Source organism: Cheilinus undulatus, linkage group 14, assembly GCF_018320785.1.
Source record: "Cheilinus undulatus linkage group 14, ASM1832078v1, whole genome shotgun sequence".
NCBI classification, from domain to species: Eukaryota; Metazoa; Chordata; class Actinopteri; order Labriformes; family Labridae; genus Cheilinus; species Cheilinus undulatus.
Genome location: NC_054878.1, coordinates 14,856,318 through 14,881,898, shown reverse-complemented (window position 1 = coordinate 14,881,898; position 25,581 = coordinate 14,856,318). Strand labels below are relative to the sequence as shown.

General features: G+C 39.4%; 1 protein-coding gene and 1 non-coding gene across 3 annotated transcripts; one reads left to right on the top strand and one right to left on the bottom strand.

Annotated features, from left to right (window-relative positions):
• Positions 1 to 5,507: 5,507 nt before the first annotated feature.
• Positions 5,508 to 11,442, bottom strand: LOC121521471 (cholesterol 24-hydroxylase-like). 2 transcript variants are annotated; one of them, XM_041805486.1, is made up of 15 exons: positions 11,194 to 11,442; positions 10,971 to 11,048; positions 10,668 to 10,695; positions 10,369 to 10,442; positions 9,588 to 9,674; positions 9,318 to 9,456; positions 9,074 to 9,184; positions 8,830 to 8,992; positions 8,366 to 8,431; positions 8,109 to 8,181; positions 7,945 to 8,029; positions 6,922 to 7,032; positions 6,678 to 6,766; positions 6,473 to 6,539; positions 5,508 to 6,395 (listed from the first exon to the last, which is right to left on the bottom strand). In XM_041805486.1, the coding sequence occupies exons 1-15, from the start codon at positions 11,340 to 11,342 to the stop codon at positions 6,231 to 6,233; spliced, it is 1,485 nt and encodes a 494-aa protein (XP_041661420.1). In that variant the 5' UTR covers positions 11,343 to 11,442; the 3' UTR covers positions 5,508 to 6,230. The 2 variants fall into 2 exon arrangements, with proteins under 2 accessions (XP_041661420.1, XP_041661419.1); XM_041805485.1 differs by having other exon boundaries at positions 10,614 to 10,695; positions 11,194 to 11,441.
• An 83-nt stretch (positions 11,443 to 11,525) lies between these two features.
• trnat-ugu lies at positions 11,526 to 11,598 on the top strand. The gene has a single exon. It is a non-coding gene; the product is annotated as a tRNA-Thr (tRNA).
• The last annotated feature ends 13,983 nt before the right edge of the window (positions 11,599 to 25,581 follow it).

Sequence of the window (25,581 nt, the reverse complement as noted above, 5' to 3'; positions counted from 1 at the left end):
CAATTATTAAAAAAAAACTAAAAACCTCAAAATGCACTGTTCCACATTATTAAGCACAACAGCTGTTTAAAACATTTTATAGGTTGTAAAGAACTGAAAATGGTCATTTGTAGAAATTGCAGCATCAGGGGTCATATTTACTGAAATCAAAGCTATTTCAATCAAAAACATCTTAACAGGACAAGTTCCATGTTAAAATAGGAGCCCTTCTTTGATATCACCTTCACTATTCTTGCATCCATTGAACTTGTGAGTTTTTGGAGAGTTTCTGCTCGAATTTTTTTTTTTGCAGGATGTCAGAATATCCTCCCAGAGCTGCCTGTTTTGATGTGAACTGCCTCTCACCCTCATAGATCTTTAGCTTGAGGATGCTCCAAAGGTTCTCAGTAGGGTTGAGGTCAGGGGAGGATGGGGGCCACACCATGAGTTTCTCTCCTTTTATGCCCATAGCAGCCAATGACACAGAGGGATTCTTTGCAGCATGAGATGGAGCATTGTCATGCTTGAAGAAAATTTTGCTACAGAAGGCACGATTCTTTTTTTGTACCATGGAAGAAAGTGGTCAGTCAGAAACTCTATATACTTTGCCGAGGTCATTTTCACACCTTCATGGACCCTAAAGAAGTAAAGTAAAATTAAATAGAAACAATCTTAAAGTTATTGAAAAAGGGCCACAGCTGGCCCATGAGCAACAGCTTTAATAACCCTGATATAAAATAATTATAACTAGTGTAACAGTCAGATATTTCCAACATTTTAAGACACATCCACGTATAGAATCTCTTCCTAACTGATGTTTCTAATGTAAATGAAGAAATTCTTATGTTCACTCAAACACAGAGTGATAGTGACTTAATAAGATGGTCACATTAAAGTTAAGTTAAATGGTTAAAAGTAAACCTGTTACCTCAACTTTTATTTACTCTCACAGTCTGTAACAGTGCATGCAGTTTGATGCTGCATTGTGTTTTACTCCTGACTGTAACTCTTCTCTCCTCATCTCCCTGCATCCTCGCTGTCCGTCTGTCTGCTTCATACTAGACTACATAAATGCAGACACATGTTGGCTTGTTTTTTTTTTTTTTTTTTTTTTTTTTTTCTAAATACCTAGCAAGGCAACTTAAAACTAAATTATCAAAACAAGGTATAGCCTAGAACCAAGCAGGCGCTGCACTGTAAATAAAAGCATTCACGCCCTGTTGATTGGCTGCACTCTCGGCTTGAGCGTTGGCTTCCCGGGCATCTTGCAAAGCTTGCTCTGCAGCTTCCAGCGTAACTGAAATCTCAGCAGCCAAGCGTGAGTCAACTCTGGATGCCGCTCTGCGGCCCGCACGAACTCCGATGTCATATATTGCACGCACCTGGATCTTACAACCCCTGGCAGTTAACAGATCTGCTGCCCTCGGGTTGAACTCCGAAATGTAACATCTCATGAACTCAACCAGGTTAGGGAACTTCCCTGCCTGGAACAAAACCACCTCAGGGAGTTCCAGGAACCGAACATAAGGCCCGTATTCCGCCAGATTAGCGTGTGCATAGCACGCCTCTTTGTATCTATACAGGTCTGACCGGAAGATGGGAAACGACAGCTCAGGGAGTTGGTTCACCAACAACATATCCCTAATCAGGACATACATGGCAATTCCAGCATCTTGCAGGTACACTGCCAGGTAATCAACGACCTGGAGCCATGCGGTTTTCTTTTCTAGTCGCGTGCTTAAAACAAGACCCACAATCGCCCAACGGACCATCATAGAGTCTTTAATTAACCCAGCAAGGATGGTCAACATACGAGGACTGAGTATGTAATGTCGACTCATGTGAATCGAGGCCCCCTCGTCCATATGTCAGATTCTTGCAATAGCATGGGGAACTGCAGTTCTAGGGCATGAAACGGCTCTCGATGCCAAGGCCTACTGCTGGACACTCCATCCTCACACTAATGCGGTGCTGAAGTCTACCTGGATCCCCAAGACCAGCTGCAAGCAGTGCTCCAAGTAGAGCAGCGGTTAACTCCATCCCAACTCCATCTGTCGGAAGATGCACTATAGCTTCAATAGCAATCATCAGGGCACGTGAAAAGTTGGCATGGTTCCAACAGCCTGGACTGACATATAAGAAGGGATGCTCTGGTCCTCTAAAGGTTTCATCACCGAAATCTCCTTCCTTTGTGAACCGTCTGCTGGCCGCAGAGATCATAACCATCCTGCTAAGTGGCATCGTACGATCCAAAGCCATTTTGAAGTTAATGACCACCTCGTACGTCGAGTTTATTCTAGGAGGGTGAGTGTGATGAGCACTTTCGGGTCAGGTCTGGCTGGGATTGTTTGGGCGGCTCTTATTCCCGCTAAATTGCCCAAAGTTGCTACTGAAAGCACTAGGTCACTGATACTCTCTCTCTTGCTTGGAACACCTCTCCCACTCCGGGTCTGCCAAGAGAATCTAATTGACCTAGAAAAAATTCTTTTGAGTACTCACATGTTGGCTTGTTAAGCAACCAAAGGGAACTACAGTACTACAGGGGAATTATTAAGCTAACTGATACTGGAATGGAACATCATTTGGACTGTGGGCCTTTGAGTTTGAAGCCCTCGAGGGGTGAGTAGGTGAGAGGAGTGTCTGTGCCTTGCGCAGAGTCTCTCTCCATGACTCTCTGGTGTGGTGACGTAAAATAACTTGAAGCACGGATGTGTTTTCTTCAAGGTGCAGCATTATGTCATCCTGTACTGGGATGAGCCACGTGATGTTTGCCGGGGTTTCGTGCAGCTGCTTTGACATGCTGTCATTGTTTTGGAGGGGGTGGGGTGAGTGTTTGTGAATTGTGGCACAAGTTGTGCCACGCTTTAATGATCCCCCTGAACATATTCCTCAGGTATACGTTCCTCTTAATAAAAAACACAGCATTTCAGTCAAATTCATTCAAATTTTTGCAATTTCCACAATTCTGCTAACATGGAAACCATAGGGCCTTAGACTCCTTGTCTCAGCTCACTCGTCTTTTCGTCTACTCTCTTTGTCTTTCTAATAATTGTAGGTCCAGACCCAGTGCAGTTCTTCCACATCAAACTCATGAAACCATGTCTTTGTAGTACTTTCTTTGTGCACCGGGGCACATTCATGTTAGAGTAGGCAAGGGCCATCTCCAAACTGTTGCCAAAAACAACCTGGTAGAAGACTAATACTCTTATCTTGTTACACCAATAAGATTAGATCTTTTTACCTGAGAAGACAGATTTATAGAGCAGTACTTCTACTTCTAATTCAGGTAGAGAGACTTCAGAGTAACTGTACTTTTAATTGAGTAAATTAGTCCTGAACTCTTTCCGCCTCTGAATTACTGTAATGTACTGTACTGATTGACACAAGTAATACAAAAAAATTAAACTAATACACACACTCACAGAAATGAAATGTTGATTTTACTTAACTAAGTTAAGTCAACCAGTTCCACATAACTGTGTTGCTTAAAATGGAAAAGCAAAACATGAGTAATGTGAACAACACATATTAAGTAAATCTAACTTAACTATCTTACTTTAAAACTACATGATATTACTACATTGCATAACCACAACAACATTATGTTGGATTTATTGACACTACAGTAAGTTAACTTAATATGATTGAGTTCAACTAACTTAACACAGATGAATATTATTAATGTGGTAGGTTTGTGTTTATACAGCACCTCAGTTGTACTGGTTTAATGACAAAATTAAATAAATACAATATAAGTTGCAGGGTTGCATGGTGCACTGATTAAAATGTTTTATTGATGCTACTTAATTTTAGCAGTTGCAATAAAGAAATTTGCTTAGATTCCTCAAATGTTTTTATGTTACCATTTCACCTAAGGTGGACCAACTTGGGCAGTCATTTGCAGTTATGACTGTTATTCATCCACTAAATCAGTAGGTAAAGTTTCACCAATGTCAATGTGCCATCTTCCATTCATTAGCATGATTAACAGTAACATTGCCCCCTGTAGGCGGGACCTCTGTAATTGAGACAGCAACTTCACTCATGGTGCACTTTAGTTAAATATTTTATTTAACCAGGAGAAAACCTCTTTGAGATTAAAAATCTCTATTTCAAGGGTATCCTGGCCAAGACAGCAGCAGCAAACTGAGTGCATAAAGGTTTAGTGCCCAAAGGCATTCTGGGAAAACTGCAGATTTGTCAAAACGCAAATAATTTGAGTAATAACCAAGTGTTGGCTACATCTTGAAACCTATAGCTATAACCTTATACAAACAAGCAATATGTGATAAAAAAAAAAAAAAAAAAGATACTATTAAAAAAATACTGTTACACCACTTGCGCTGCTACATGGCGTGCAAGTGGCGATGGTTGTTTTGCTCTGTGGTTATTGCGTATGTCTGAGAATGCATCATAGTAGGGTATCTTTGCGTGCGTGTTGGATTTAAATGAGATGGTTATGTTCGTTTTAATCAACTGTGTTGTGTAGCCTTGAAATCTCTTACTATTAAGTTATTCCAATGAAACCTTGTTAAGTTTTCTGTAAAAACTTAAAAAGTTACAGTAATTTTAACACAACAAAGTTACATAATATGAACAACATCACTATTTCATTTCTTAGAGTATATAAAAATACTATTACTACTACTATTAATACTATAATTACTAATACTATTAAAATTCTACTAAAGATTTAAAGATTTTTTTTGCTACAGTTAATCAAGACTACATAAATTTTTATCATTAAGTCAAAAAGTCTGCATTGTGCATCTTTGGTGTTATAGTTAGTGATGCACTTCATGCCCTTCCACATGCTCCAGGGGTCGTTTGAGGTAAAATGGCCCTGGATCTTTTGGGCATATGTGGCTTTGGCCCTCCTGATACCCGTGGTCAGCTCTCTCCTCGCCGCCCCGAGTGTCGATGCTTTGCCTGCCCTGAATGCAGCATCCCTAGCCTTCAGCAGTGATCTCACCTCTGCATTCAGCCGGGTTTTCTGGTTCACAGTTGTTGTCCTGGTGGTGGTGAAATCATCAGCACACGTCGAGATGAAGCTCAAGACAGAGGACGTATATTCCTCTAGGTCTACCTTTCCTTCCTGTGTAGCTGCCTCTGAAGACCTGCCAGTCCGTGCTCTGGAAGCAGTCCTGGAGCATGAGGGCTGCATCGCTGGGCCATACAGTCACAGTCCTCCTTGTTGGTCTTGGCTGTGCTCACCTTTACTGCAATCGTCCATAACAACTGCCAATATAAGGTCCACCAGCAGAAACTGGACAATTAGGACGAAGCTTATAAAGTACACAGGGGAGACCCATGACAGGGCGCTCCTACAGAAGTTTACATATCATACATACCATTTTTAGGCCAGCCCTACTGTGAGGCACTTTGGTTCTACTCTTGTTGTTTTTAAATATGCTGTTGGAATGAAAGGACTTGACTCATGAGTGTTAATTCCCTCACTATTTACAGTAATGCCATAAAGAATACTGCCACACAAGCCGAGCACAGATTACAACCAGTTTTAAGCTTTCAGTTGATCGATCATTTATTACACAGCGAAACAAGCACTTGTTTTTACTCTGAATCAGTTCCAGTGATTTGTTAAGTGCATAGTAATTTGATAAAACAGTACATTATGCAGATTCTATATTAGTGTTGGAAGCACAAAAAAGCAGCATAAACACTCATTGATTATGAAACAGTAATGAGTCAGTGCTAAAAGGTTAACTCTGGTAAGAGTTAAAGGATTTTTTTGGTTAAAAAAGAAATCTTTCCCATATAATCATTGTACAGAAAATAAAGAATATAGTAGAAGTGCATGAGTATGATCATTTCATATCATTTCAAAGAGCATCTCTGAATATGTTTAAACCACATGAACAAATAAAATTTGACAAGAGACAAGAGTTAAAATGATCAGCAGCATGAGGGGCCTTCATTACAGCAGCAATCAGTGACTGTGGATCAGTAGGTTGAGTCAGATGTCCCACAACCAGGGGGTACAGGTTCAATCTCCAGTTCCTGCAGTCACATACTGATGCATCCATAGGAAAGACACTCATTCCTAATTTAATCCCACTGCTGCATCAGTGAATGAATGGGATTAGTTAATACTCATGGTAGATCTATGTAGCAAATTTAGCGGTCAGTGTGTGAACGAACAGCAGCATGAAGGACTTTTGTTACAATAGTTAAAGCAAACCAGCAACCCAGTTTTCACTCCATGGACTGTTACAGTCTCTCTTCATGTTTCCTTATTGTTCTTTCTTTTCTTTCTTGTAATCCCTGTGTCTGATCGAGCACAACACTCCACTCTTTGGCCTGAGTGTGCCACAGTCCAGGATGTCAAAGCTCTGTCCTGGCGTGAGGTTGAAGTTAAATCTCTGGAGCAGCTTGGCCATCACCACTTTAGCCTCCATCTGTACAGACCCCACCATCCATTGAATAAATACTGTTCCAATGTTTGTTTGTGTTGATTATTTATGACTGTACCCACCTGAGCAAAGTTCTGTCCAAGGCATGCACGTGGGCCGAGAGCAAAGGGGTAGTAGCAGTAATAAGGCCTTATAAATACAAGAGATAAGAGGGCACTCCATTTAATCCACAGCATTTAATTTATCTATGTGGGACAGTGATCAATGTCCTGACATGCTGACCCAAATAAATAAAACTTAATTATCTGAAAGTTGTGTGCTACTCACTTTGGAGCATCAGGGTGAAATCTGTCTGGATCAAACTTCAGCGGATCCTTGAAGAATTTTTCCATCCTTCCAGTGATGTAGGAGCTGAACTGAATTTCAGGAGGAATAAGCATACATCTGAATAAATGCTAACAATTTCTTTGCACATTTTTACAAGTGATAAAGGCCTTTGTCCTTTTTGAACATAGACGATATATTAACAATATTCAGTTTACAGTAATATATTCATAAGTGAATGACTCACAACAATGGTTGCTCCTGCAGGTACATGGATACCATCGATGACAATATTCTGCAATAAATCACGTGATGTGCCTGGAGCTGTCGGGTAAATCCTCAGAGTCTCTTTGAGTACCTAGACAGCATTAAGAATATTAGGCCCAAATCTAGTGTCTGACTCAAAGAAATTCCAAAAAGAGATGAAACATATTGAAGCACACTTTATAAGACGGACAAATCTTCCTGGTGTTAAATCTACAGATGGAATTGCCCCTTTAAGTTAAAAAAATTACGAATGCGAAGAGGCTGACTAGGTCAAGTGGAAAGGAAAGGACATTGTATTCAAATATATGTACTGTAATATGGAGCTGACCCCCTTTTACAGCCTCCACTCTTCTGAGAGGGCTTTCCACAAGAATTTGGAGTGTTTCTGTGGGAATTTGTGCCCATTAATTCTGTAGAGCATTTATGAGGTCAGGCACTGGTGTTGGACAAGAAGGCCTTGCTCACAATCTTTGTTTGGAATTCCATATTTACTGGCTGTTATTGCACATTAAGACCAGGTCATATTTCATTGTGAAAGCCCCTTGGGTATCAAAAGTAGCTACTCAGTACTTGGAGTAAATTTTAAATGACTTACTTTTTACTCTTACTAGGGTAGATTTATAGACCAGTACTTTTACTCCTACCCGAGTAAATTTTAACCAGAGTAACTGTACTTTTACTTAAGTACAATAGTCTGGTACTTATTCCACCTCTGCCACAAACACATCATCCCTGCTGTGAGGCATGGTGGCAGCATCATACTGTGGGGATGCTTTTTGCCAGCCAGCTCTGGAAGGCTTATAAAAGTAAAGGGTAAAATGAAATTAGCAAAATATGGTAAAATCGTATTATACACCTGTGACGATGGATAGTTAAGGAAAGGGGTTCTTTCCCTGCCACCAACTATGATTTAACACCAACTGGATTTATAACAACCCTATTCAACACATCATGATTCACTCCTATAAAGACCTGAATCATAGTATCCATTCATGAAATGTACCTGTGAAAGGTAGACCAGCTTCCCCAGATCGTCGTAACTGATCTCCTGTTTCATTCCAATCACTTCGTCCACCTCTTTCTTTGCTCTAAAAGGAAAAACAACTTCAGAAACCGTCATGCAACAGGTCATTTTCAAACTGTATGCACAGCATTGATAGTTCTTACTTCTCCAGGATGTCAGGGTTTCTTCCAAGCTCCATGATGCAAAAAGCCAGTTGATTAGCTGTTGTTTCTTGTCCTAAAATAATACAGATGCCAAACAATCACCACAGTGGACAGCTCTACAAAACAACGATTACCATCCTGAGGGGAAACAGATATTTATGACATTACATGTGCTTTCACCTTAAATATTAGCCTTGTTTGGCTCCAGGTGAATTTTAAATACCTCAAGTATAAAGGCAGAAAAAAGAAAAACTTGCCTGCAATGAAAAATGTCACAAAATTGTCCAACATGAACTCTTCATCTTCTTGAGACGTGGACTCCTCTGGAAAAAATACAGTTTAATGCAAACATTACTCTAGAGACCTAATTTTAGCATGAAGCAAGGAGAACAGTCATTAACATCCAATATGGCTGAAAGCCAAACATGCACACTGACCCCAGTGCTTACTTTTACAGTGTTTACTGTAAATGACTGGGAGCAGGTACAAGCATGTTAATGCACACTGCAATTCTAAGACTAACGAACACAATCATGCACATGTTTAACTGGTAATACTTGTTATTTTATATTCTTTGTTTATGTTATGTAATCCTCTAACCTTTAAACTAAACACTAGGCTCTTATCTAGAGCGTGGCACTATTGTTTGTACCTACTCTGACCCAGTTACTGAGAAAGGATGTCAAAAGCTTCCCCTTATCTGAACTTTAGAGATCCTAACCTTTGCCAGCAGTTTTGATGATTCGAGTGAGGATATCCTTGGGGACATCATCGCCGTTTCTCAAAGCAGTCTTTCTCTCATTGATCCATTTTGCTCCAGTAGATCGCAGCAGGCGGCACGCTTCCCTCACTTCATTAATGAATGGGCGATTCTTTGGCTTGTACTGCATTTCATTTAAAGAGTGTCACTTTTTTTTCTAAACAGTTTTTATTTTTGCTATTATTCTCTATTAAATTCTACTTACAGCGAAAAAGGTGTCCCTAATGTAGTACACCATCCCTTTCAGGCATGTCTCGATGGCTTTAGGGAAGGGTGAACTATTCTGCAGCAGGTCTAAATCCACACCAAAAGCAACCTGAGAGTTACCAAGAAAACAGACATCTGTCTCATATACAAACATCAGTGAAACTTGACAGTTCTGCTCTTCCACACAGTAAAGAATAAGAGCTAATGCTCTGTGAGCCTTTAAACAAACATTGGAAAAATACCTTAGCAATAACATCAAGGGTTACACAGTTGACTAGGTGTAGCATGTTGGCCTCTGTTCTGTTATCGGCCATTTCCGCAAGTTTAGTCATCAGTTTCTCTGCCCTCTCATTGAAGGTGCCCATAAGACCTCTCAAATACCTGGAAATAATGGGATCTTTAGAAGCTGGACTATTGTGTCTGCAAAACTCCACAAAATGATGTTATATTATAACTTAATACAAAGGGAGGGGGACTATTTTATAAGCAGATAAGTGATAAAAATAACTCACAAGCTGCTGAAAGCAGGGTCCATGATACGCCTCTGTTTATACCACACTTCATGGTCCTGTGCTGTTACCAGACCATTACCCAGGAACCTTTGAGAGAGACAGCAGACACAACAAAAACTGTGAAGTGAACCAATAGTCAATTAAATGGTCTTTAACAAGAGCAAAGGCCTCTGCATGCTGAGTCAGTTTCTACTGTCCATTGTGGCATGTTTAAAATAATATAATCTCATATTGTGTCAGTCATGTTTGCACACTGACTCTCTGAAACTTTAAACCTTAAGTACTTTCAGAGAACCAGCTCGAGTTCAGATTTTTTTGTATCCATCAGTACTGTTTAGAGGGTTGTTTGGCAAGTCAGAGCAGCAGTTGCAGCTCCCTTTCTCTGACTTTGCTCAAACTTGCACAAATGAGCTACACACATGAAAAGCTCGGTCAGGAGTGGATGCACCTCGTGTTTTTTCCCAAGAAGTAACATAACCTTTTAATCATTTTATATCAAATACAAAAATAAACACCTCAGACTCAGTGTGAAAGGAATCTGTACCACACCTGTTTTATCCGACTACACCTGATAACTCATCCACCAGATTAGACCCAGGGTACAAATGCCTTAACTTTATAAAACTAAGATTACTTTGGTTAAATGTTGCCTGGCAGTTGAAAAATGAAACATACTGCCACTATCAAATAAAACATCCTTCTTATTGCAGCATTGCTAAGTTGTTACTCCTCCATGGATATGTGCAACATATTCAAAGTATAGCTGACAATGATGAACAACCTTTGGTCAAACAGGTAGAAGAGTCTCTTGTAGAGGAATCTGTCCTTGGGGTATTTTGGGGACATCAGGACTTCCTGAAACAAGCCCATTAAAAACGGAAGACAACAAAGGTCAAATTCAGGGTTTTTTTAAGCATATGGCTAAACATTAATCAAAATCAACAACAGAGGGCAGTGTATGGCCCAGTTTTTATACTGAAAGGGTACAAAAGCGGGTCAGTCCCACTTTTACTCTGTTAATTTTACCTTAGTTGTCTCTGGGCAAGTCACAAGGAGAAAAACGAAATGCAGAACATTTACCCTGCAAACAGGTCCATATGTGTCGGTCCTGTAATAAAAGCATCATCATCAAAAATCAAACAATTTAACATGACATGACTTTATGAAAAGATAAAAACATGGGACACGTGTCAGCTTGCACAAGGTAAACTACAAGAGCAGACCTCGACTTCAAATAACTGACTGCGCTAGCTTATAGAGATGGAAGAAGGAAAAGTTACTTTATGTGGCAGTAACAACTGTTTTACTATCCTGGAGTCAGTATTGTAATCTTAAGGTCATGCACGAGCGTGAGAATGAGCATGAAACCACGAGGTTGCTTACCATTCCTTGAATTTATCATGCACATTTCCATCACCTTTCATCGCTTCCAGCATCGATGGAGAATGTCCCAGAAAGAAACTGTGAGGAGACACGCAAAAAATGTCAAGGAAAAGTCATCATTGTGTCGACTGACGATTGTTTTCGCGGACATTAAGTTGATTCATATGACGGGATATCAAGTAAAGGTAGCAGTAGCGTCAACTGAACAACCAGTTGAACTCACCTGTCTCTGGGTGGTCCAGGTATGTGGTCGTATTTGTCATGAATGTGTTTAATATACAAGCAGAGTCCGAGAAAGGCAAAGAAAGCGAGAACAAGGAGCGGTATCAGGATTTGAGAAGCCCAGCTCAGAATAAAATGAAAAACAGCCATCGTCGTAAGAGGAGTCCGATGAACTACACCCTTGTATCGTCCGTCAGTTAGCCTTTACTGAGGTAAATCAGACGTGAAGAGGCTTTTAAGTGGTCAGGAGCGGTAACTACGTCACAACTTCCTGGGTACAGACGCTATAAGGACAACATCAAAATTTTATGGCAGTGCGATTTCGTTGTACCGGGCTCCATAGCTCAGTGGTTAGAGCACTGGTCTTGTAAACCAGGGGTCGCGAGTTCGATCCTCGCTGGGGCCTGCGAGTGAAACCTTTTCGCTTTTTCAGAAATTTGCTCTTGTTTATGATATTAAATGGTGTTTTCATGCTTTCATTTTGAGATTTAACATTCCCGGGTCTGTTTATGTATCAAAGGAATATACAAACAGTTGACATTTTGAAAATTTTCGTTCTAACAAGTATCCTAAACTCTAAGAGGTTGTCATAAACTGCTCACACAGTAGGCTATAGGTTTGATGAATAGTGTAATTAACTCGCAAACATTAGGTGTATAACATGAACATGAAGAAAAATAGGTCACCTTTAGCTAGGCTACTTAAGATATGCAGCTGCTGTGTTTTTCCTCCAGTCCTTTGACCTCATTTTCATGCCACTCCTATCAAAAGATTATGGTTTTATATGACCATAGAAAATGTTGGGTGTGTACTGAGCCACCCATTATGCCCAGGGATAATGGGATAATTAATAGTATCAGTTCACTATTTCAATTACAAGAACAGTACATTTTTAAACTGTCTGATGCACTTAGTTTTTGCCATGTTTTGCACATTACACAAATAATTTGATAAAACATTAAAGGCCTGAAAATTGTTGCCTTCAACACGCACTTTTAAGAAGGGGTTTGAGTCATGTATGGAATTTGATAGACATTTTCAATTATTGTTCAAATAGTGATGTTTTTAAGAAATTCTAAGTATTCAGGAATTTGGGGATTTGGCTGCAGGGTGGCCGGCCTCAAAATGGGGCTGACCATATCCACTGAAAATACAACTCAGGTCTTTTCGTATTTCGTAGAGAGCCCACCAATCAGAGGGCTGAAAATAAAGAATTTCCTGCCCAGCAACAGAAAGTACTGATAGGAATTAAAGTGGATATCTTTCATTTAACCCTTTACAAGAACGCTCAAACATAGACGAGAATCCAATTTGGTTCCCAGCACTTATGAGTTAACAGGGTTTACTCACTAATACAAGCATACAATTTTTGTTTTAATTTTTATTTTTTAACATCATCTTTTTATGCCTGTTTTGAGAACCATTTTTCATGTGATGCACAGTGAAATGTTAGAAGAGGAATTTAGTGACCGCCTATATGGCCTATACCGAGAACCTGCTCTAAGAAAAATGTCAGATCTCATTAGTTTTGTGCTTCAACTCTTTTGCCTTTTTAGTTTTTTATTATTTTTCTTTTTTCCTGATCAAACAGATTTGTACATTCTAATCTACTCTACATTATGTTATCTGTGTACTGAAGAGAACTGAGGACAGCTGGCCAGATCCTTTATATGCCCAATCAGCCTTTGAAGTAAAGTAGAAGTACTCCTATGTGATATCTATCTAGAGCATGAGTTCATGATAAACGTAGCACAGACTTAAAAAGTTTAAACTTAATGTACTTCCTCCTAGCTCAGAGGTCATCACTCATCTCTTTCAGCACGGAGGAACAAGGAAATTCCTCCATGACTGAAAATAGGACTTATTTACGAATCGGAGCATGCAAGTACGTACGTAGATGTACTTCACACATCAGATACCACCAACATTTACTTCAGCTGATGAAGCAGGAAACTCTCACTGAGTAAATACAATTACACTTCTCCTCAGGAGCGGTGGAAGAAGCATGAATATTTGAGTCAGACCACTCTCTCACATAGGTTTATGAGGAAGTGCGTACAGAAGTGATGAGGTGAAGTCATGCAGATGGACATTGACAATCAAATGTTTGCTCATGCAAATATATTTGGTCAGACATTGTTAAATTCAAAAAAGGTCAGCATGTCCCCCTTCTTTGGCGGTTTTTAGGCTGATTAAAAACAGCAACATGAACACCAGCTTGGTGCAGCCTTTCCTTAAGTATGCAGCTCTTCACTTCATCATAAACACTATCTTCAAGAACCTTAACCGAAGTCCAGCTCCCCCATTTGGATCAAGTTCTGGAAAATGACCCCCCCGAGACCTGAGGTTTGTCTGGAATGCATTTTAAGTTTTTCCCATCTATTTGGGATAAGCAGGACTCTTAAAGTTAAAACATTAGCCTTTTCTTAGGACGGAAATTTCATGAAATTTTTCTTTCCAAAGAATAGAAATTAATTTCACTGAATTTTCAGTGAAAATTCTTAAACATATTTTAAAATATCTAAATAAAAAGTACCACCAAATTCCCCCAACTATTCCCTAAATTAGTGGGTGAAACTAAATCATAAAACCTAAACATTCCAATTAACAATTCCAATAATATTCCTGAAAATTTTTCAAGAAAAATCCCCCTAAATTTTCTAAAAAAGAAAACAAAAACAAAATTGCAAACATTTGCAAAATTCCAGAAAAATTATGTAAAATTGAACAAGAATCCCAAAAAAATTCCCTGAAGTTTCCATAAAAATTATTTAAGACTTTAAATGCCCACAACCCCACCCCAATTTTCCAATCAAATTCCCAAAAATCACAAATACATTACCCAAATTTCCATGACATTGCCCAGAAACTTCCAAAAAAGTTTCCTCAAACATCCAAACAAATTGCTCTAAAAATGCATAAAAATAATTTTAAAACAAATTTCCCCTAAACTCCTAATTAAACTTCAATAAAATTATTGAAAACCCAAGTAAATTCTCCAAAACATCCAAACAGCTAATTTACATTTCACTCAAATTCCTTAGACTACAATGGACATTTCCGACAATCATCTCAAAAATTGTAATGGCAGTCATAATTACAATGTTGTAGAAAAACCATAATGTGATGTCCTTATATGTACATGTGACGTGTTAGGAGTTTAAGACAGAATATTGGCATCATGTAATTTGTCTTACTGGCCACTAGGGGGTGCTCTTTAGTTAATTCCAGCACTCACATTTTTGCTTTCTCAATGAAATAAAAAAGTAGTGGTGTCACCAGAAAAACACCACTCATTTTATGTATTATAAGGTCTAAATTTTGCCCTTTATTATTTGATTAAATATAAATTTCTACAATCAGGATCTGCAATTCTGATCAGAGCTTCATCTGACTTTAAGGTTGTCTTTCTTCTACTTTTTCATCACAGTCCATCCACTTCTGCCACTACGGCCACTTCATACCTGTATATATTGTTTGCAATAACCTTCAAGCTTGTCTGCATTCTTATCTCACAAAGAACGAGCAATCATATTTTTGGTCCAGGGTCTTGGCTCTGGGTAAACGCTGGAGGCTAGGGGCTGTTTGATGTTGTTATGGCTGGCTGGCTGCCGCTTCAGTACTACTGGCTCTGCAGGCCCTTCTCATGTCCAAAGGTATTGTGTTGGCTGCTCTTTTGATTATATTATCAACAGAGAGGGAGAGATGGAGAAAATTAAGTCCTCCACTGGACATAAGTAAACAAACAAGAGTTTGTAGTGTCTGGTTCATCCAAAGAATGTCAGTTATTCAGACTTCTCTGAGGATATTGATGTCCAGTGTTGGGATTATCTGCTGAATATTGCTCCTGCTTGATAGAACAATTTGCTTACTTGGTCTGCAAGATTGAAGAGCATGAAAAATGTGAAAAAGGGAAGGATGTTTCGATCATAGAAAACAGCATCACTTACCTTTTCCATTTAGCATTCCCTGCAAGTAAAAGAGAGCAATACCAAGTCTGTTTTAGACATTTTTAACCATGTTAACTATTCACATAGCCTCACATAGAGAAGGAAGGGCACTAATATATAAACATAAGTACCCAAAATGTACATCACTTCAGCCAATGTTAGCTTTGAACCTATTAGAAGGAGATTTGCACCTTACATCTATTTTTTGTATACTTTTAACAGTTAAGTATGAAAGTAGTAAACACTGTTATCTGTTGTTTAAGGTACCCAACAGATTGACAGATATTTTGTGTAGGTTTTACTAAAGGCCTTAAATCCAATCAGATTACTGTTCATTATTTTTACTGAACCATCAAAGAGCCTTAAAGTGACACCAAATGGTCTTATTCACCACCTTTATACCATCTGCAGACCTACAACACCATAACAACATGTATGCTCCCAAACTTAAGTATTGCATCAAATGGCCATGGGTGAAACTGCAAATAGCATGAGCTGCCATGAAAGATTATTCAGGTATACATGGCCCACAGAGGATGAACCTCACTAGCTTTGGTAAAATTTGACCAGGACTTTTATGTTCTCCTAAAGAAATTAGTCAACCTAACTTTGCTAATTCGATTAACTTTGATGGTGAGCCTAAATCTTGCGCCTGTTAGAAGGTAGGCAATTGTTTGGGGCCTTGAACTCCATGGAGCATCAAATCATTATAGGTGTTCATCAGACCAATAAGCTTTGCATTTACATTTTTTTCAATGATTAGGATTAGAATTTTGATTGTAAATAAGGGGTCAATAGTGAATAATATAGCATCAAAATAGAGTTTGATCATCTAACAAAGTCTATGGTGAGGACCCCTGGCCCCTCATAAAGACCCAAAATATTGAAACATTGGTGGATAACTGTAGAAAAATGAACGGGACCTGGTCTCAGATGCCTACTCTTGCAGACCACAACTGTGAGATGCCACATCTGTCAGGACAGAAGAGACCTCTCTGGTACAATTTTTTAGAATAGTCAGTCTTCATGAAACAACCACATCACAAACATTACAGCCTAAAAACATTTCAGAAATTAATAAAAGAGAAAAAGGTCAGAGGTTTGATCCGGGATTAAATTATGTGTCTGATTTTTGAAGTAGTACTGTGAAATTTGACTCACTTTAGCTTCATTAGCTTTAGATAACGCTAACATAGCCATGCTAGCTACCAGATTAATGTTACTCAAAAGCCAATGTAGCTACACTTTAGCATTAGCAACTTGAGCTTTAGCAAACATAGCTAAAGCTAATAAAGCTATATTAGCTATAAGATTACATGGCTTTATTAGGTTTAGCTACGTAGCTTACATAGCTAACATAGCTTCATTAGCTTAAACCTTATCTAAGTTAGATATGTAGCTACGTTACCTATGTAGCTAATGTGGCTTTGTTAGCTTTATCCTTTGCTAAGTTAGCTGTGTTAGAGTGTTTTTATGGAGGACAAGCTTTTTTTTTCTGTGAGCAGACTGATTACTCTGCTTTATGAAACATTTTCTTATTGGGTTTTGCAGGTCTGTTTTTTACTTTGAACTTTTGATGTCCTAACTGTTACCTTAACTGGAAGTTTAATCCGATTGTATTTGGAATGTTTCAGCGCGTTTCCGTTCTGACAGATGTGGCGTCTCACAGAATGCTAGTGGTCTGTGAGAGGGGGGCATCTGAGAACTGCTAACTAGCGTTACACTTTTTACACAAACATCAGCGCAAAATAATGATAATAAAGAAAAACTTTCAATGATCTTACAATAACTCCAAGAGATGTACAGGAGCGCTGTAATGCTAGCAAAAGGAAAAGATAGCTTTAGCAAAATGGAAAGATTACCATATTTGTGACAAACTAAGCTAGAGGCCATTAGCACTGTGACTTTAGCCTGTGTCACTGACTCCAAAATTGACAAAATCCCTGGCGCTAACACAGTGGGGTGCTGCAAACTCTTACATGTTATAGAAGCTATATTGGCTTAATGTGTGTATTTGTGACATTTGCTAAATAACAGGAAACTAATTAGACAAGCAACAGGTAGTGTTTCACTTTTGCCAGTTTGAGGTTAAGAGTGATTTAGCTAGCAGTACTAACCACACTAAGTGAACCCTGAGGTGGAGTGCTTCGTATGCTCTGATACATGTACTTTTATTTTGAGTTGCCTGCCCTTATGCAGCTATAACTGCTTCTATTCTTTCTGGAAGGTTTTCCACAAGATTTTGGAGTGTTTCTGTAGGGATCTGTGTCCATTCATTCTACAGAACATTTATGAGGTTAGGCATTGATTTTGGACGAGAAGCCCTGGCTCGTAATCTCTGTTCCAGTTCATCTAAGTGGTGCTCTATGGGGTTGAGGTCAAGGCTCTGTGTGGGCCAGTCAAGTTCTTCCACACTGAACTCGTCAAACCATTTCATAGAACATGACTGTGCACAAGGGCACAGAAAAGGAATAGAGAAGGAATAGAAAAGGACCTTCCCCAGACTGCGCCACAAAGATTGAAGTATAGCAATGTCCAAAATGTCTTGATATGCTGAAGCATTAAGACTGGCCTTCACTGGAGATAAGAGGCCTAGTGAAACCCTGAAAAACAGCCACATACCATTATCCTATCCGATGCTTGGCACTGGACTGGTGATGTGAGGCTTGCGTGCAGCTGCTCAGCCATGTAATCCCATTCATAAAGCTCCCACCACACAGTTTTTATGCTTGCATTTAATGCCAGTGGAAATTCAGAACTATTCAGATGTGGAATAAGCAGAGCCTTGGAGACTTTTGCATACCATCCACCTTTGCAGTCATTGACTCCACTCTGTGATTTTACACGGTCCTCTGATTCATGGCTGAGTCGCTGTTGTTCCTAAATGCTTCCACTTTCTAATAATATCACTTACAGCTGTCAGAGGAATATCCAGCAGGGATGATATTTTACAAACCTTCTTATTGCAAAGATGGCATCCATCACAGCACCACACTTGAAGTCACTGAGCTCTTCAGAACGACCCATTTCGTTTCACAAATGTTTGCAAATGGAGACTGCATGGCTAAGTACGTGACCTGTGGCAACAGGTCTGATTGAACCACCTGAATTCACAAATCAACACGTGTGGCTAAATACTTTTGTCCATATGATGTAGTTTGTCATTACATGGGAACATGAACTTTAAGTGGGTTGGCAAGCTAAAAGCTGTTGAAAAACACTTGTTTTGTGAATTGTTCTTCATGCTCTACCTCTTCTGCATTGGAGGCCTCGTATGAATGGCTGCTCCATTTTGAGATTAGCGTTGTTAATCAAACAGAACAAGGCTTTCCTCTGTGTCAAGTTGGCCAAGGAATGGGATAAGTCAAACCCTAGGCTAGATAATCCATAAAATCCTGCGATCCGGTGGCATTCTTACGAGTCATGTAGGTAAGGCAGTCACATTATGTGTATTTTGTTAGTGTGTTTGGATAAGCATATATTTACCAGCAGTAATGCTGAATATCATGTGGCTTTCATGCCTTCAATGAACCCTTGTCCGTATCAGTGTGAGTGTATGTTTGTTTGCGTGGGGTTAGCCTCAGCACAAGTGCTCCTCAGCCCGTAACGGCAGCAGCGAGGGACTTGAAGGGCCGTGCTGTTTTCAGGTCGACCAGCCGCAGTGCACCCAGAGGAAATCTCGTGTTCCTGCCAGCCTACAAAAGTAAACAGATCTGCAACCACCGAGCGCTGGCACCTGGCCTGGGCCACCGGCGCTTCAACTCAAGGAATGAATCACATCACATTCACTTGCTAAAATGTTGCGTGACGAAGCATGCATTATGAATTTTGTATGGCAAATCAATATTTGAAAATTGAGTTTATGATAATGTTAGTAAAACCACCTCCACTCCTCCAGTGATGTGATACATATGCCCTCCATAAGCCTTAAGTGTATTCACCTTTATTTAAAAATACATCCGCCTCACTCAATATTTTAGATAACATCTTTTAGCCACAGAGTTTTTGAACCCTCCCCTCTCTTTTATGTTGCTTTCTCTCTCCCTCCTCTCTGTTTTTCCTCCCTCTGCTCTCTCCTCCGTCTTCACATCTGTGGTTATTTATCTGTTATTCTGCGGCAGCAATGTGGTCAGCATGTGTCTGGCTTCCCTCCACTCAGCGCTCATCTGTAGTCAACGTTGGAAACCACTGAGGGACCACAGCAGACCCACCAAGCTCCTTATCGTTCAGTGTGCACAAATGGATGTTGAGATTGATTTTTAAGCATCTTCTTTGTTATGCACATAACACAAGAACATCCTCTGCTAATTGTGTCCCACTTTTGACCTAATGTTCTAACCAGGCTTTTTTCTCCCTCCTGGGTCAATAAGAGCAAGTGAAGGATAGACACTGTGACCTACAGGAATTAGAGTATCTAAGAGGACTGTTTGGATTGCCTAAGCCTATGGATTTACATCACTCTGACCTTTGAACGTTAAATCTCAATGTAATTTAATCCTCTAGAATGAGTATAGCTTCAGACAGCATGATAGGAGGAATATATCAACCTCAGTAGAAATGTAGACAGTGATGCTGGTTAAAGCATGTATGGGTTTCTAAGGTTGAACTTGTGTAGAGAGTTATTTTGTCTAAGTGCTCAACACTAGAAACACCAAGGCAGTCATTCTGACTGTTTTCACATTTCTGTTACATAACTCTGCTCAATAAAAGTTACAGTGCTGCTGGTACCAGACTTTACCTAGTGTGTGCACTTTAGTTTGAAATGTTATTTTAACAAATTGCACTAAAGGAAAAGAAAATATGATCACTTTAACCTAGAAAGTCCACAGGAAGTCATTTTTCACTTAAATTGATGCATTTTTCTGCAATGATAGCAGCATATTAGTTGCTTTAGCGTTCATTGTTTTTGTCAAAGTAAGCTCCCTATCAGACAAATTTCAGATGCGTGGTGTGCTATGCTGTTTGTGGTGCTGATCAAGGGCTGGTTTGTGTGATCATTTCAAGGGGGGCATACTGAGATATCACTGCTATCCAGCTGTTGTGAAGAATCAGAAAACATAGTTTTAGATAGAGGTGTGTATTGGCAAGAATCTGGCGATACGATACGTATCCAGATACAGGGATGCGGATATCAGTATATTACATCCATACAGTATTGCGCTGCAAAATATCGCGAGTGTATCGATATTTTCTTAAATCCTTGTTTTAGATTAGGGCTGTCGCCATATACCGATATTGACGATAATCGTGGTATTAAAAAATAAAATTTTAATATCGTGTTAAAATGTGCATATGATAATATCGTGTAAATGATCCAGTGCCACTTGAACAGAGTTTGTTTTCTACATCCGCCCCTGTTTTCTTCTGCCCTGCTTCGTCTCCTTCCTGTACACAAACACTGACCCTCCGTAATGACACAGCAGCTGCAGTACCTCCTTAAACAGGTATTTTGAGTGTAATTCATCTGCCAAAAGAGAGAACACAACATAAAGTTAAAGATAAATTTGATTAATTGTCCCATTATTATTTAATTTTTATCGTTATCGTGACATTTTTTGCCCATGATAATCGTGAAGTGAAAATTTAGATATCATTAAACCTTAGGAGTCAATGATCATGCTAGCAGGATGTCTTCATGTAATATTTTTGCCATATGATAGCATGAAAAAAGCCACATTTTTGCATTTCACTTTGTGTCAAAAGTGCGATTTTAAGGAAAAATTATCATTTGAATTTGATATAAAAAACTAATTTAACCAATGGTGTACAGTGTTCAATACTGTTGGTCTTCACGCTGGTCATTGTGTCATGACTTTGACATTTTATGTCATTTTTTTTACACAATTTAATTTCATGTTTCTACACCTTGATTAGAGTCCATCCAGCCATCTATTTTCTATACCGTTAGGGGGCTAAGGCCTATCCCAGCTGTCACTGGGTGAGAGGCGAGGTACACTCTGGACCGATCGCCAGTTAATCACAGGGCACACTCACATCTACGACCAATTTAGGGTCACCAATAAACCTAATGGGCATGTTTTTGGTGGTGAGAGGAAGTCAGAGTACCCTGAGAGAACCTGCAAACTCCACACAGGAAGGCCCTGACTGGTAAGTGAATCGGGGACCTTCTTGCAGTGAGGAAACAGTGCTAACCCCTGTGCTGCCATGCAGCCCTTGATTAGAGTACACCTGTGGCAAATTCAATTGATTGATGAGTGATTGAATTGATGAAGGCCTCACAGCTCGCAATGCATATCAGGGCAAAAATTTTTAATTTACTGTATAATTACATGGTTAAAATTAAATGCTTTATAATCATATCAGAAACAGCCAGTTATATTTTGGACTTCTGTTCATCTTTTTTGAAAAACACCTGTGTTTCTTTATGGAATGATTATGGCTTGCTAACATACACTATATTGTCAAAAGTATTCACTCACCCATCCAGATAATTAAAATCAGGTGTTCCAATCACTTCCATGGCCACAGGTGTATAAAATCAAGCACCTAGGCATGCAGACTGTTTCAACAAACATTTGTGAAAGAATGGGTTGCTCTAAAGAACTCAGTGAATTCCAGCATGGTACTGTGATAGGATGCCACCTGTGCAACAAGTCCAGAGGTGAAATTTCCTCGCTCCTAAATATTCCACAGTCAACTGTCAGTGGTATTATAACAAAGTGGAAGTGACTGGGAATGACAGCAACTCAGCCATGAAGTGGTAGGCCACGTGAGATGATGAAGCGGGTCAGCGGATGCTGAGGTGCATAGTGCGCAGAGGTCACCAACTTTCTACAGAGTCAATCTCTACAGACCTCCAAACTTCATGTGGCCTTCAGATTAGCTCCAGAACAGTGCGTAGAGACCTTATTGGAATGGGTTTCCATGGCCAAGCAGCTGCATCCAAGCCGTACATCACCAAGTGCAATGCAAAGCGTCAGATGCAGTGGTGTAAAGCACGCCACCATTGGATTCTAGAGCAGTGGAGTGACATCTCTGGAGTGACGAATCGTGCTTCTTCATCTGGCAATCTGATGGACGAGCCTGGGTTTGGTGGTTACCAGGAGAACAGTACTTGTCTGACTTGTCCGAATGCTTCAGCATACCAAGAGATTTTGGACAAGTCCATGCTCCCAACTTTGTGGGAGCAGTTTGGGGATGGCCCCTTCCTGTTCCAACATGACTGTGCACCAGTGCACAGAGCAAGGTCCATAAAGACATGGATGAGAGAGTTTGGTGTGGATCAACTTGACTGGCCTGTACAGAGTCCTGATCTCAACCCAATAGAACACCTTTGGGATGAATTAGAGCGGAGACTGAGAGCCAGGCCTTCTCATCCAACATCAGTGTGTGACCTCACAAATGTGCTTCTGGAAGAATGGTCAAAAATTCCCATAAACACACTCCTAAACCTTGTGGAAAGCCTTTCCCAAAGGAGTTGAAGCTGTTATAGCTGCAATGGGTGGACCAACGTCATATTAAACCCTATGGGATGTCACTTAAGTTCATATGCGAGTCAAGGCAGGTGAGTGATTACTTGTGGCAATATAGTGTATGTTAATATTGAAAAGTTGAAGTAAACTTCTTGATAGGTGCATCTTGATGACATTTCACTTTTTCAAATATCCTCTCACAATAAATGGATTTCTGTTTGTCTTGGAGGTAGGAGTTCACAGTCAGAATGACCTGTCCCGGTGTTTGTAGTAAATTTTGAATTCTGGTCCTTCTAATGTTAAAGGGAAACTTCTGTGTAATGCTGACATCCGACTGTATTTTTCTTAAACCTTAATCAAAAGAAATTTCCATCCATCACGAGCACTTTCTCCTGCTTGTTCCAACCACAACTGATATTCCTCAATAATGTGTCACTCTCGTGAATAACCAGAAAATGCCACAATACATATATAAACCCTGAAGCATGCCTGGCTTTAAAAGGCTGTGGTCGATTGTTTAGAAGTCTTACTGAAGATGTTAGTACAACTTTTGACTTTAAGGACTGAAGTCAACTTGTAAAGAAAACCAAAGTTGGATTGAGAACACACATGATTAAATAAATGGAGGAAATGTTTGATGGTGTTGGATCAAACAGCCCCGTGCACATGTTGCTAACATGTGCTAGCAGAAGTCTCACCTTATTTAATGCTCTCGTCTGTCTGGCAATAATCGGTTGAGTAAGACGTACAGTAAGAGTCACAGTCATCAATTTTCCATGAAGTCAGACAGTTAACAAGTCCCCAAATGATATTTATATACTCATTTAGCATTACTGTTAACCTTTGTTAGTTAAGCTAGGCCTCTATGTGAACAAGACACTCTCTGAAAACAGGGGCCTTTCTTTGATGGTTTGACTGTTAAAAGATTTTATGAGACAATTAACATTCAGCAAGAATCTGACATTTGGGAAATATGCTAATTAGCTTTATTGCGGAAAGTAGAACGAAAACATGAGTATTTTCTTTTCAGGAGTAAAGTTAGCCTAGCACAAAGACTGGTAACAGCGCTAGCTTAAACCTACATGTACCTCCAAACAGCCTGGTGAAAGTTTCACCATATCACTGAAATGTGCAAAGTTTCAATACTTAGCTCTATGGATGGATTAGGGATTAGACAAAGAGGACACATTCATTGCAGGTTTTCAAGGGCCCCTTCCCACTGTGGGCCTGGGCAATCAGTACCCCCCATGCTTCATCCATGATTTTAGTATATTTATGTGCATATCTGCCTTTTCTCTGCATTTAAAATAAATTATATCAGTAGTTACAGCCATCTGTCTCTCTTATTGCTTACAAAGAACCCAACATATACAAGTGATAAAATATAATTATAGAAATGTTCTATTTTTCATGTTTTCAAAGCAGATGTTTTGATGTTTTCTTCACATTTACAATTTCCTGATGTTTGAAATCAGCTTGTGGGCTGCACTGAGTAAGGAGGAAGGCCATATGTGGTCCTGGGTCTGCCAGTTTCCTACTACTGTTTTCAAGGAAAGAAAGAATGTAACTTCGAGGAAAAAAAGTTGTAACAATGGGATTGTTGTTCCTGTGTTTGTTGTCAGGGGGCTGATTTGAATGTTGCACAGTCTAGGAGAAATGCTGACTAGAGCATGTGTTAATGTTCAGAGTGTTGACTCTAATAAAGACAATACAAATAGGAACAACAATCCTGTTGTCGCTCTGGGGATGTTTTCGTGTGTGGTGACTAAAAGAGAGGCTCGTATCTCGTTTTCTGGTTGGTCTTGTAACATGAGTTCCCATTAGCGGTCTGAAGATTTTGCCTGTTGCTCTAAGTAAGGAAGTGACATGTTTGCTCTTTACAGGAATGTTTGCTGCACTGTACCTGTCTTGTTTGGAGGAAAGCTACGGAAAACTTTGGTATGTCGGTCAGTGGAGTATAACCACTCAGTTGTGTTTGAGGAATTTCGCTATACAGTGCTTTGCTATGTTTGGATCTGCTGCACTGATCAAAAGTGATTAAGAAGAAATGACACATCAGAAAGTCAGATCATGAATGCAAGGTCTTTATATATTTCTTCAGTATAACTGCAACAACATATTCAGAGAGCACTGCAGTACAAAGTAGAATTAAACACACACACACACACACTTGATGCTGCTGTATGAAGTGACATGAGGCGAGTGGTTTCCCTTTTGATAACGGGTGCCTTCATTTTTTCAGTTCCATTAGTGCACCATGTTGAGTATAGAGACATTTCAAAGCTTAGGCATATTTAAAAAAAAGAGAACAGACAAATAAATACTGTACAACACCATATATGTAATACTAGATTCAGAAATCACAAGTTCATGCTTTCCTCAACAGAACACTTGATAGAAGCACTTTCAAAGAACAATGCAGCATTTCTGGCGAGTTTCCCTTCATAATAATACCATCGTCAACAAATGGCAAACAAGAATACATATTGATATATCTTTTGTATATTCATACATATATATATATATATATACCTTAAATAAAGTGCCTTCCTTAAAAATCGGTGATTCCAAAATGTAAATGCTTGATGGCATAAACAAATCTGGAAGCAGAATTCCTGAAAAAAGGTTTGGAGCAAACATTCATCAAACCAGACTGGAAAGAAAGAGCCATTTCTGCAACTTTAAAGTAACTTAAATAAGTTCTCAAACAAAAGTCTCTGCTTTTAAGTAAAAAAGTAGAGTTTAATGTCACTACCACTACATTGCAATGACTGGTCTGGTTGCAGTGAAGTAAAGTGGGGTACAAGGGCCTGATTATCTGAGGGGTCTAAGGATTATCTTGCCAGATTCTCCTGTAGTGTGTAGTGTGTTAAGAGGATTTTTTTCCCTACACAATCTGCTTTTAAAACATTTAAGACCGTCTAAATTTGAAATCATAGATATCAAATAGGGATGCACAATATTACTGGCATAATATCAGTATAGGCAGATATTGTACATACAACT

Bases quoted from the DNA above. Each gene is read 5' to 3' on its own strand.
- LOC121521471 (XM_041805485.1), bottom strand. From the start codon at position 11,342: ATGGCTGTTTTTCATTTTATTCTGAGCTGGGCTTCTCAAATCCTGATA. The intron at 8,182-8,365 runs GCAAGTTTTTCT...GTATTATTTTAG, and splicing joins TGTGACATTTTTCATTGCAG to GACAAGAAACAACAGCTAAT. The intron at 6,767-6,921 runs GTGAGTCATTCA...CCTGAAATTCAG, and splicing joins CTGCAGGAGCAACCATTGTT to TTCAGCTCCTACATCACTGG.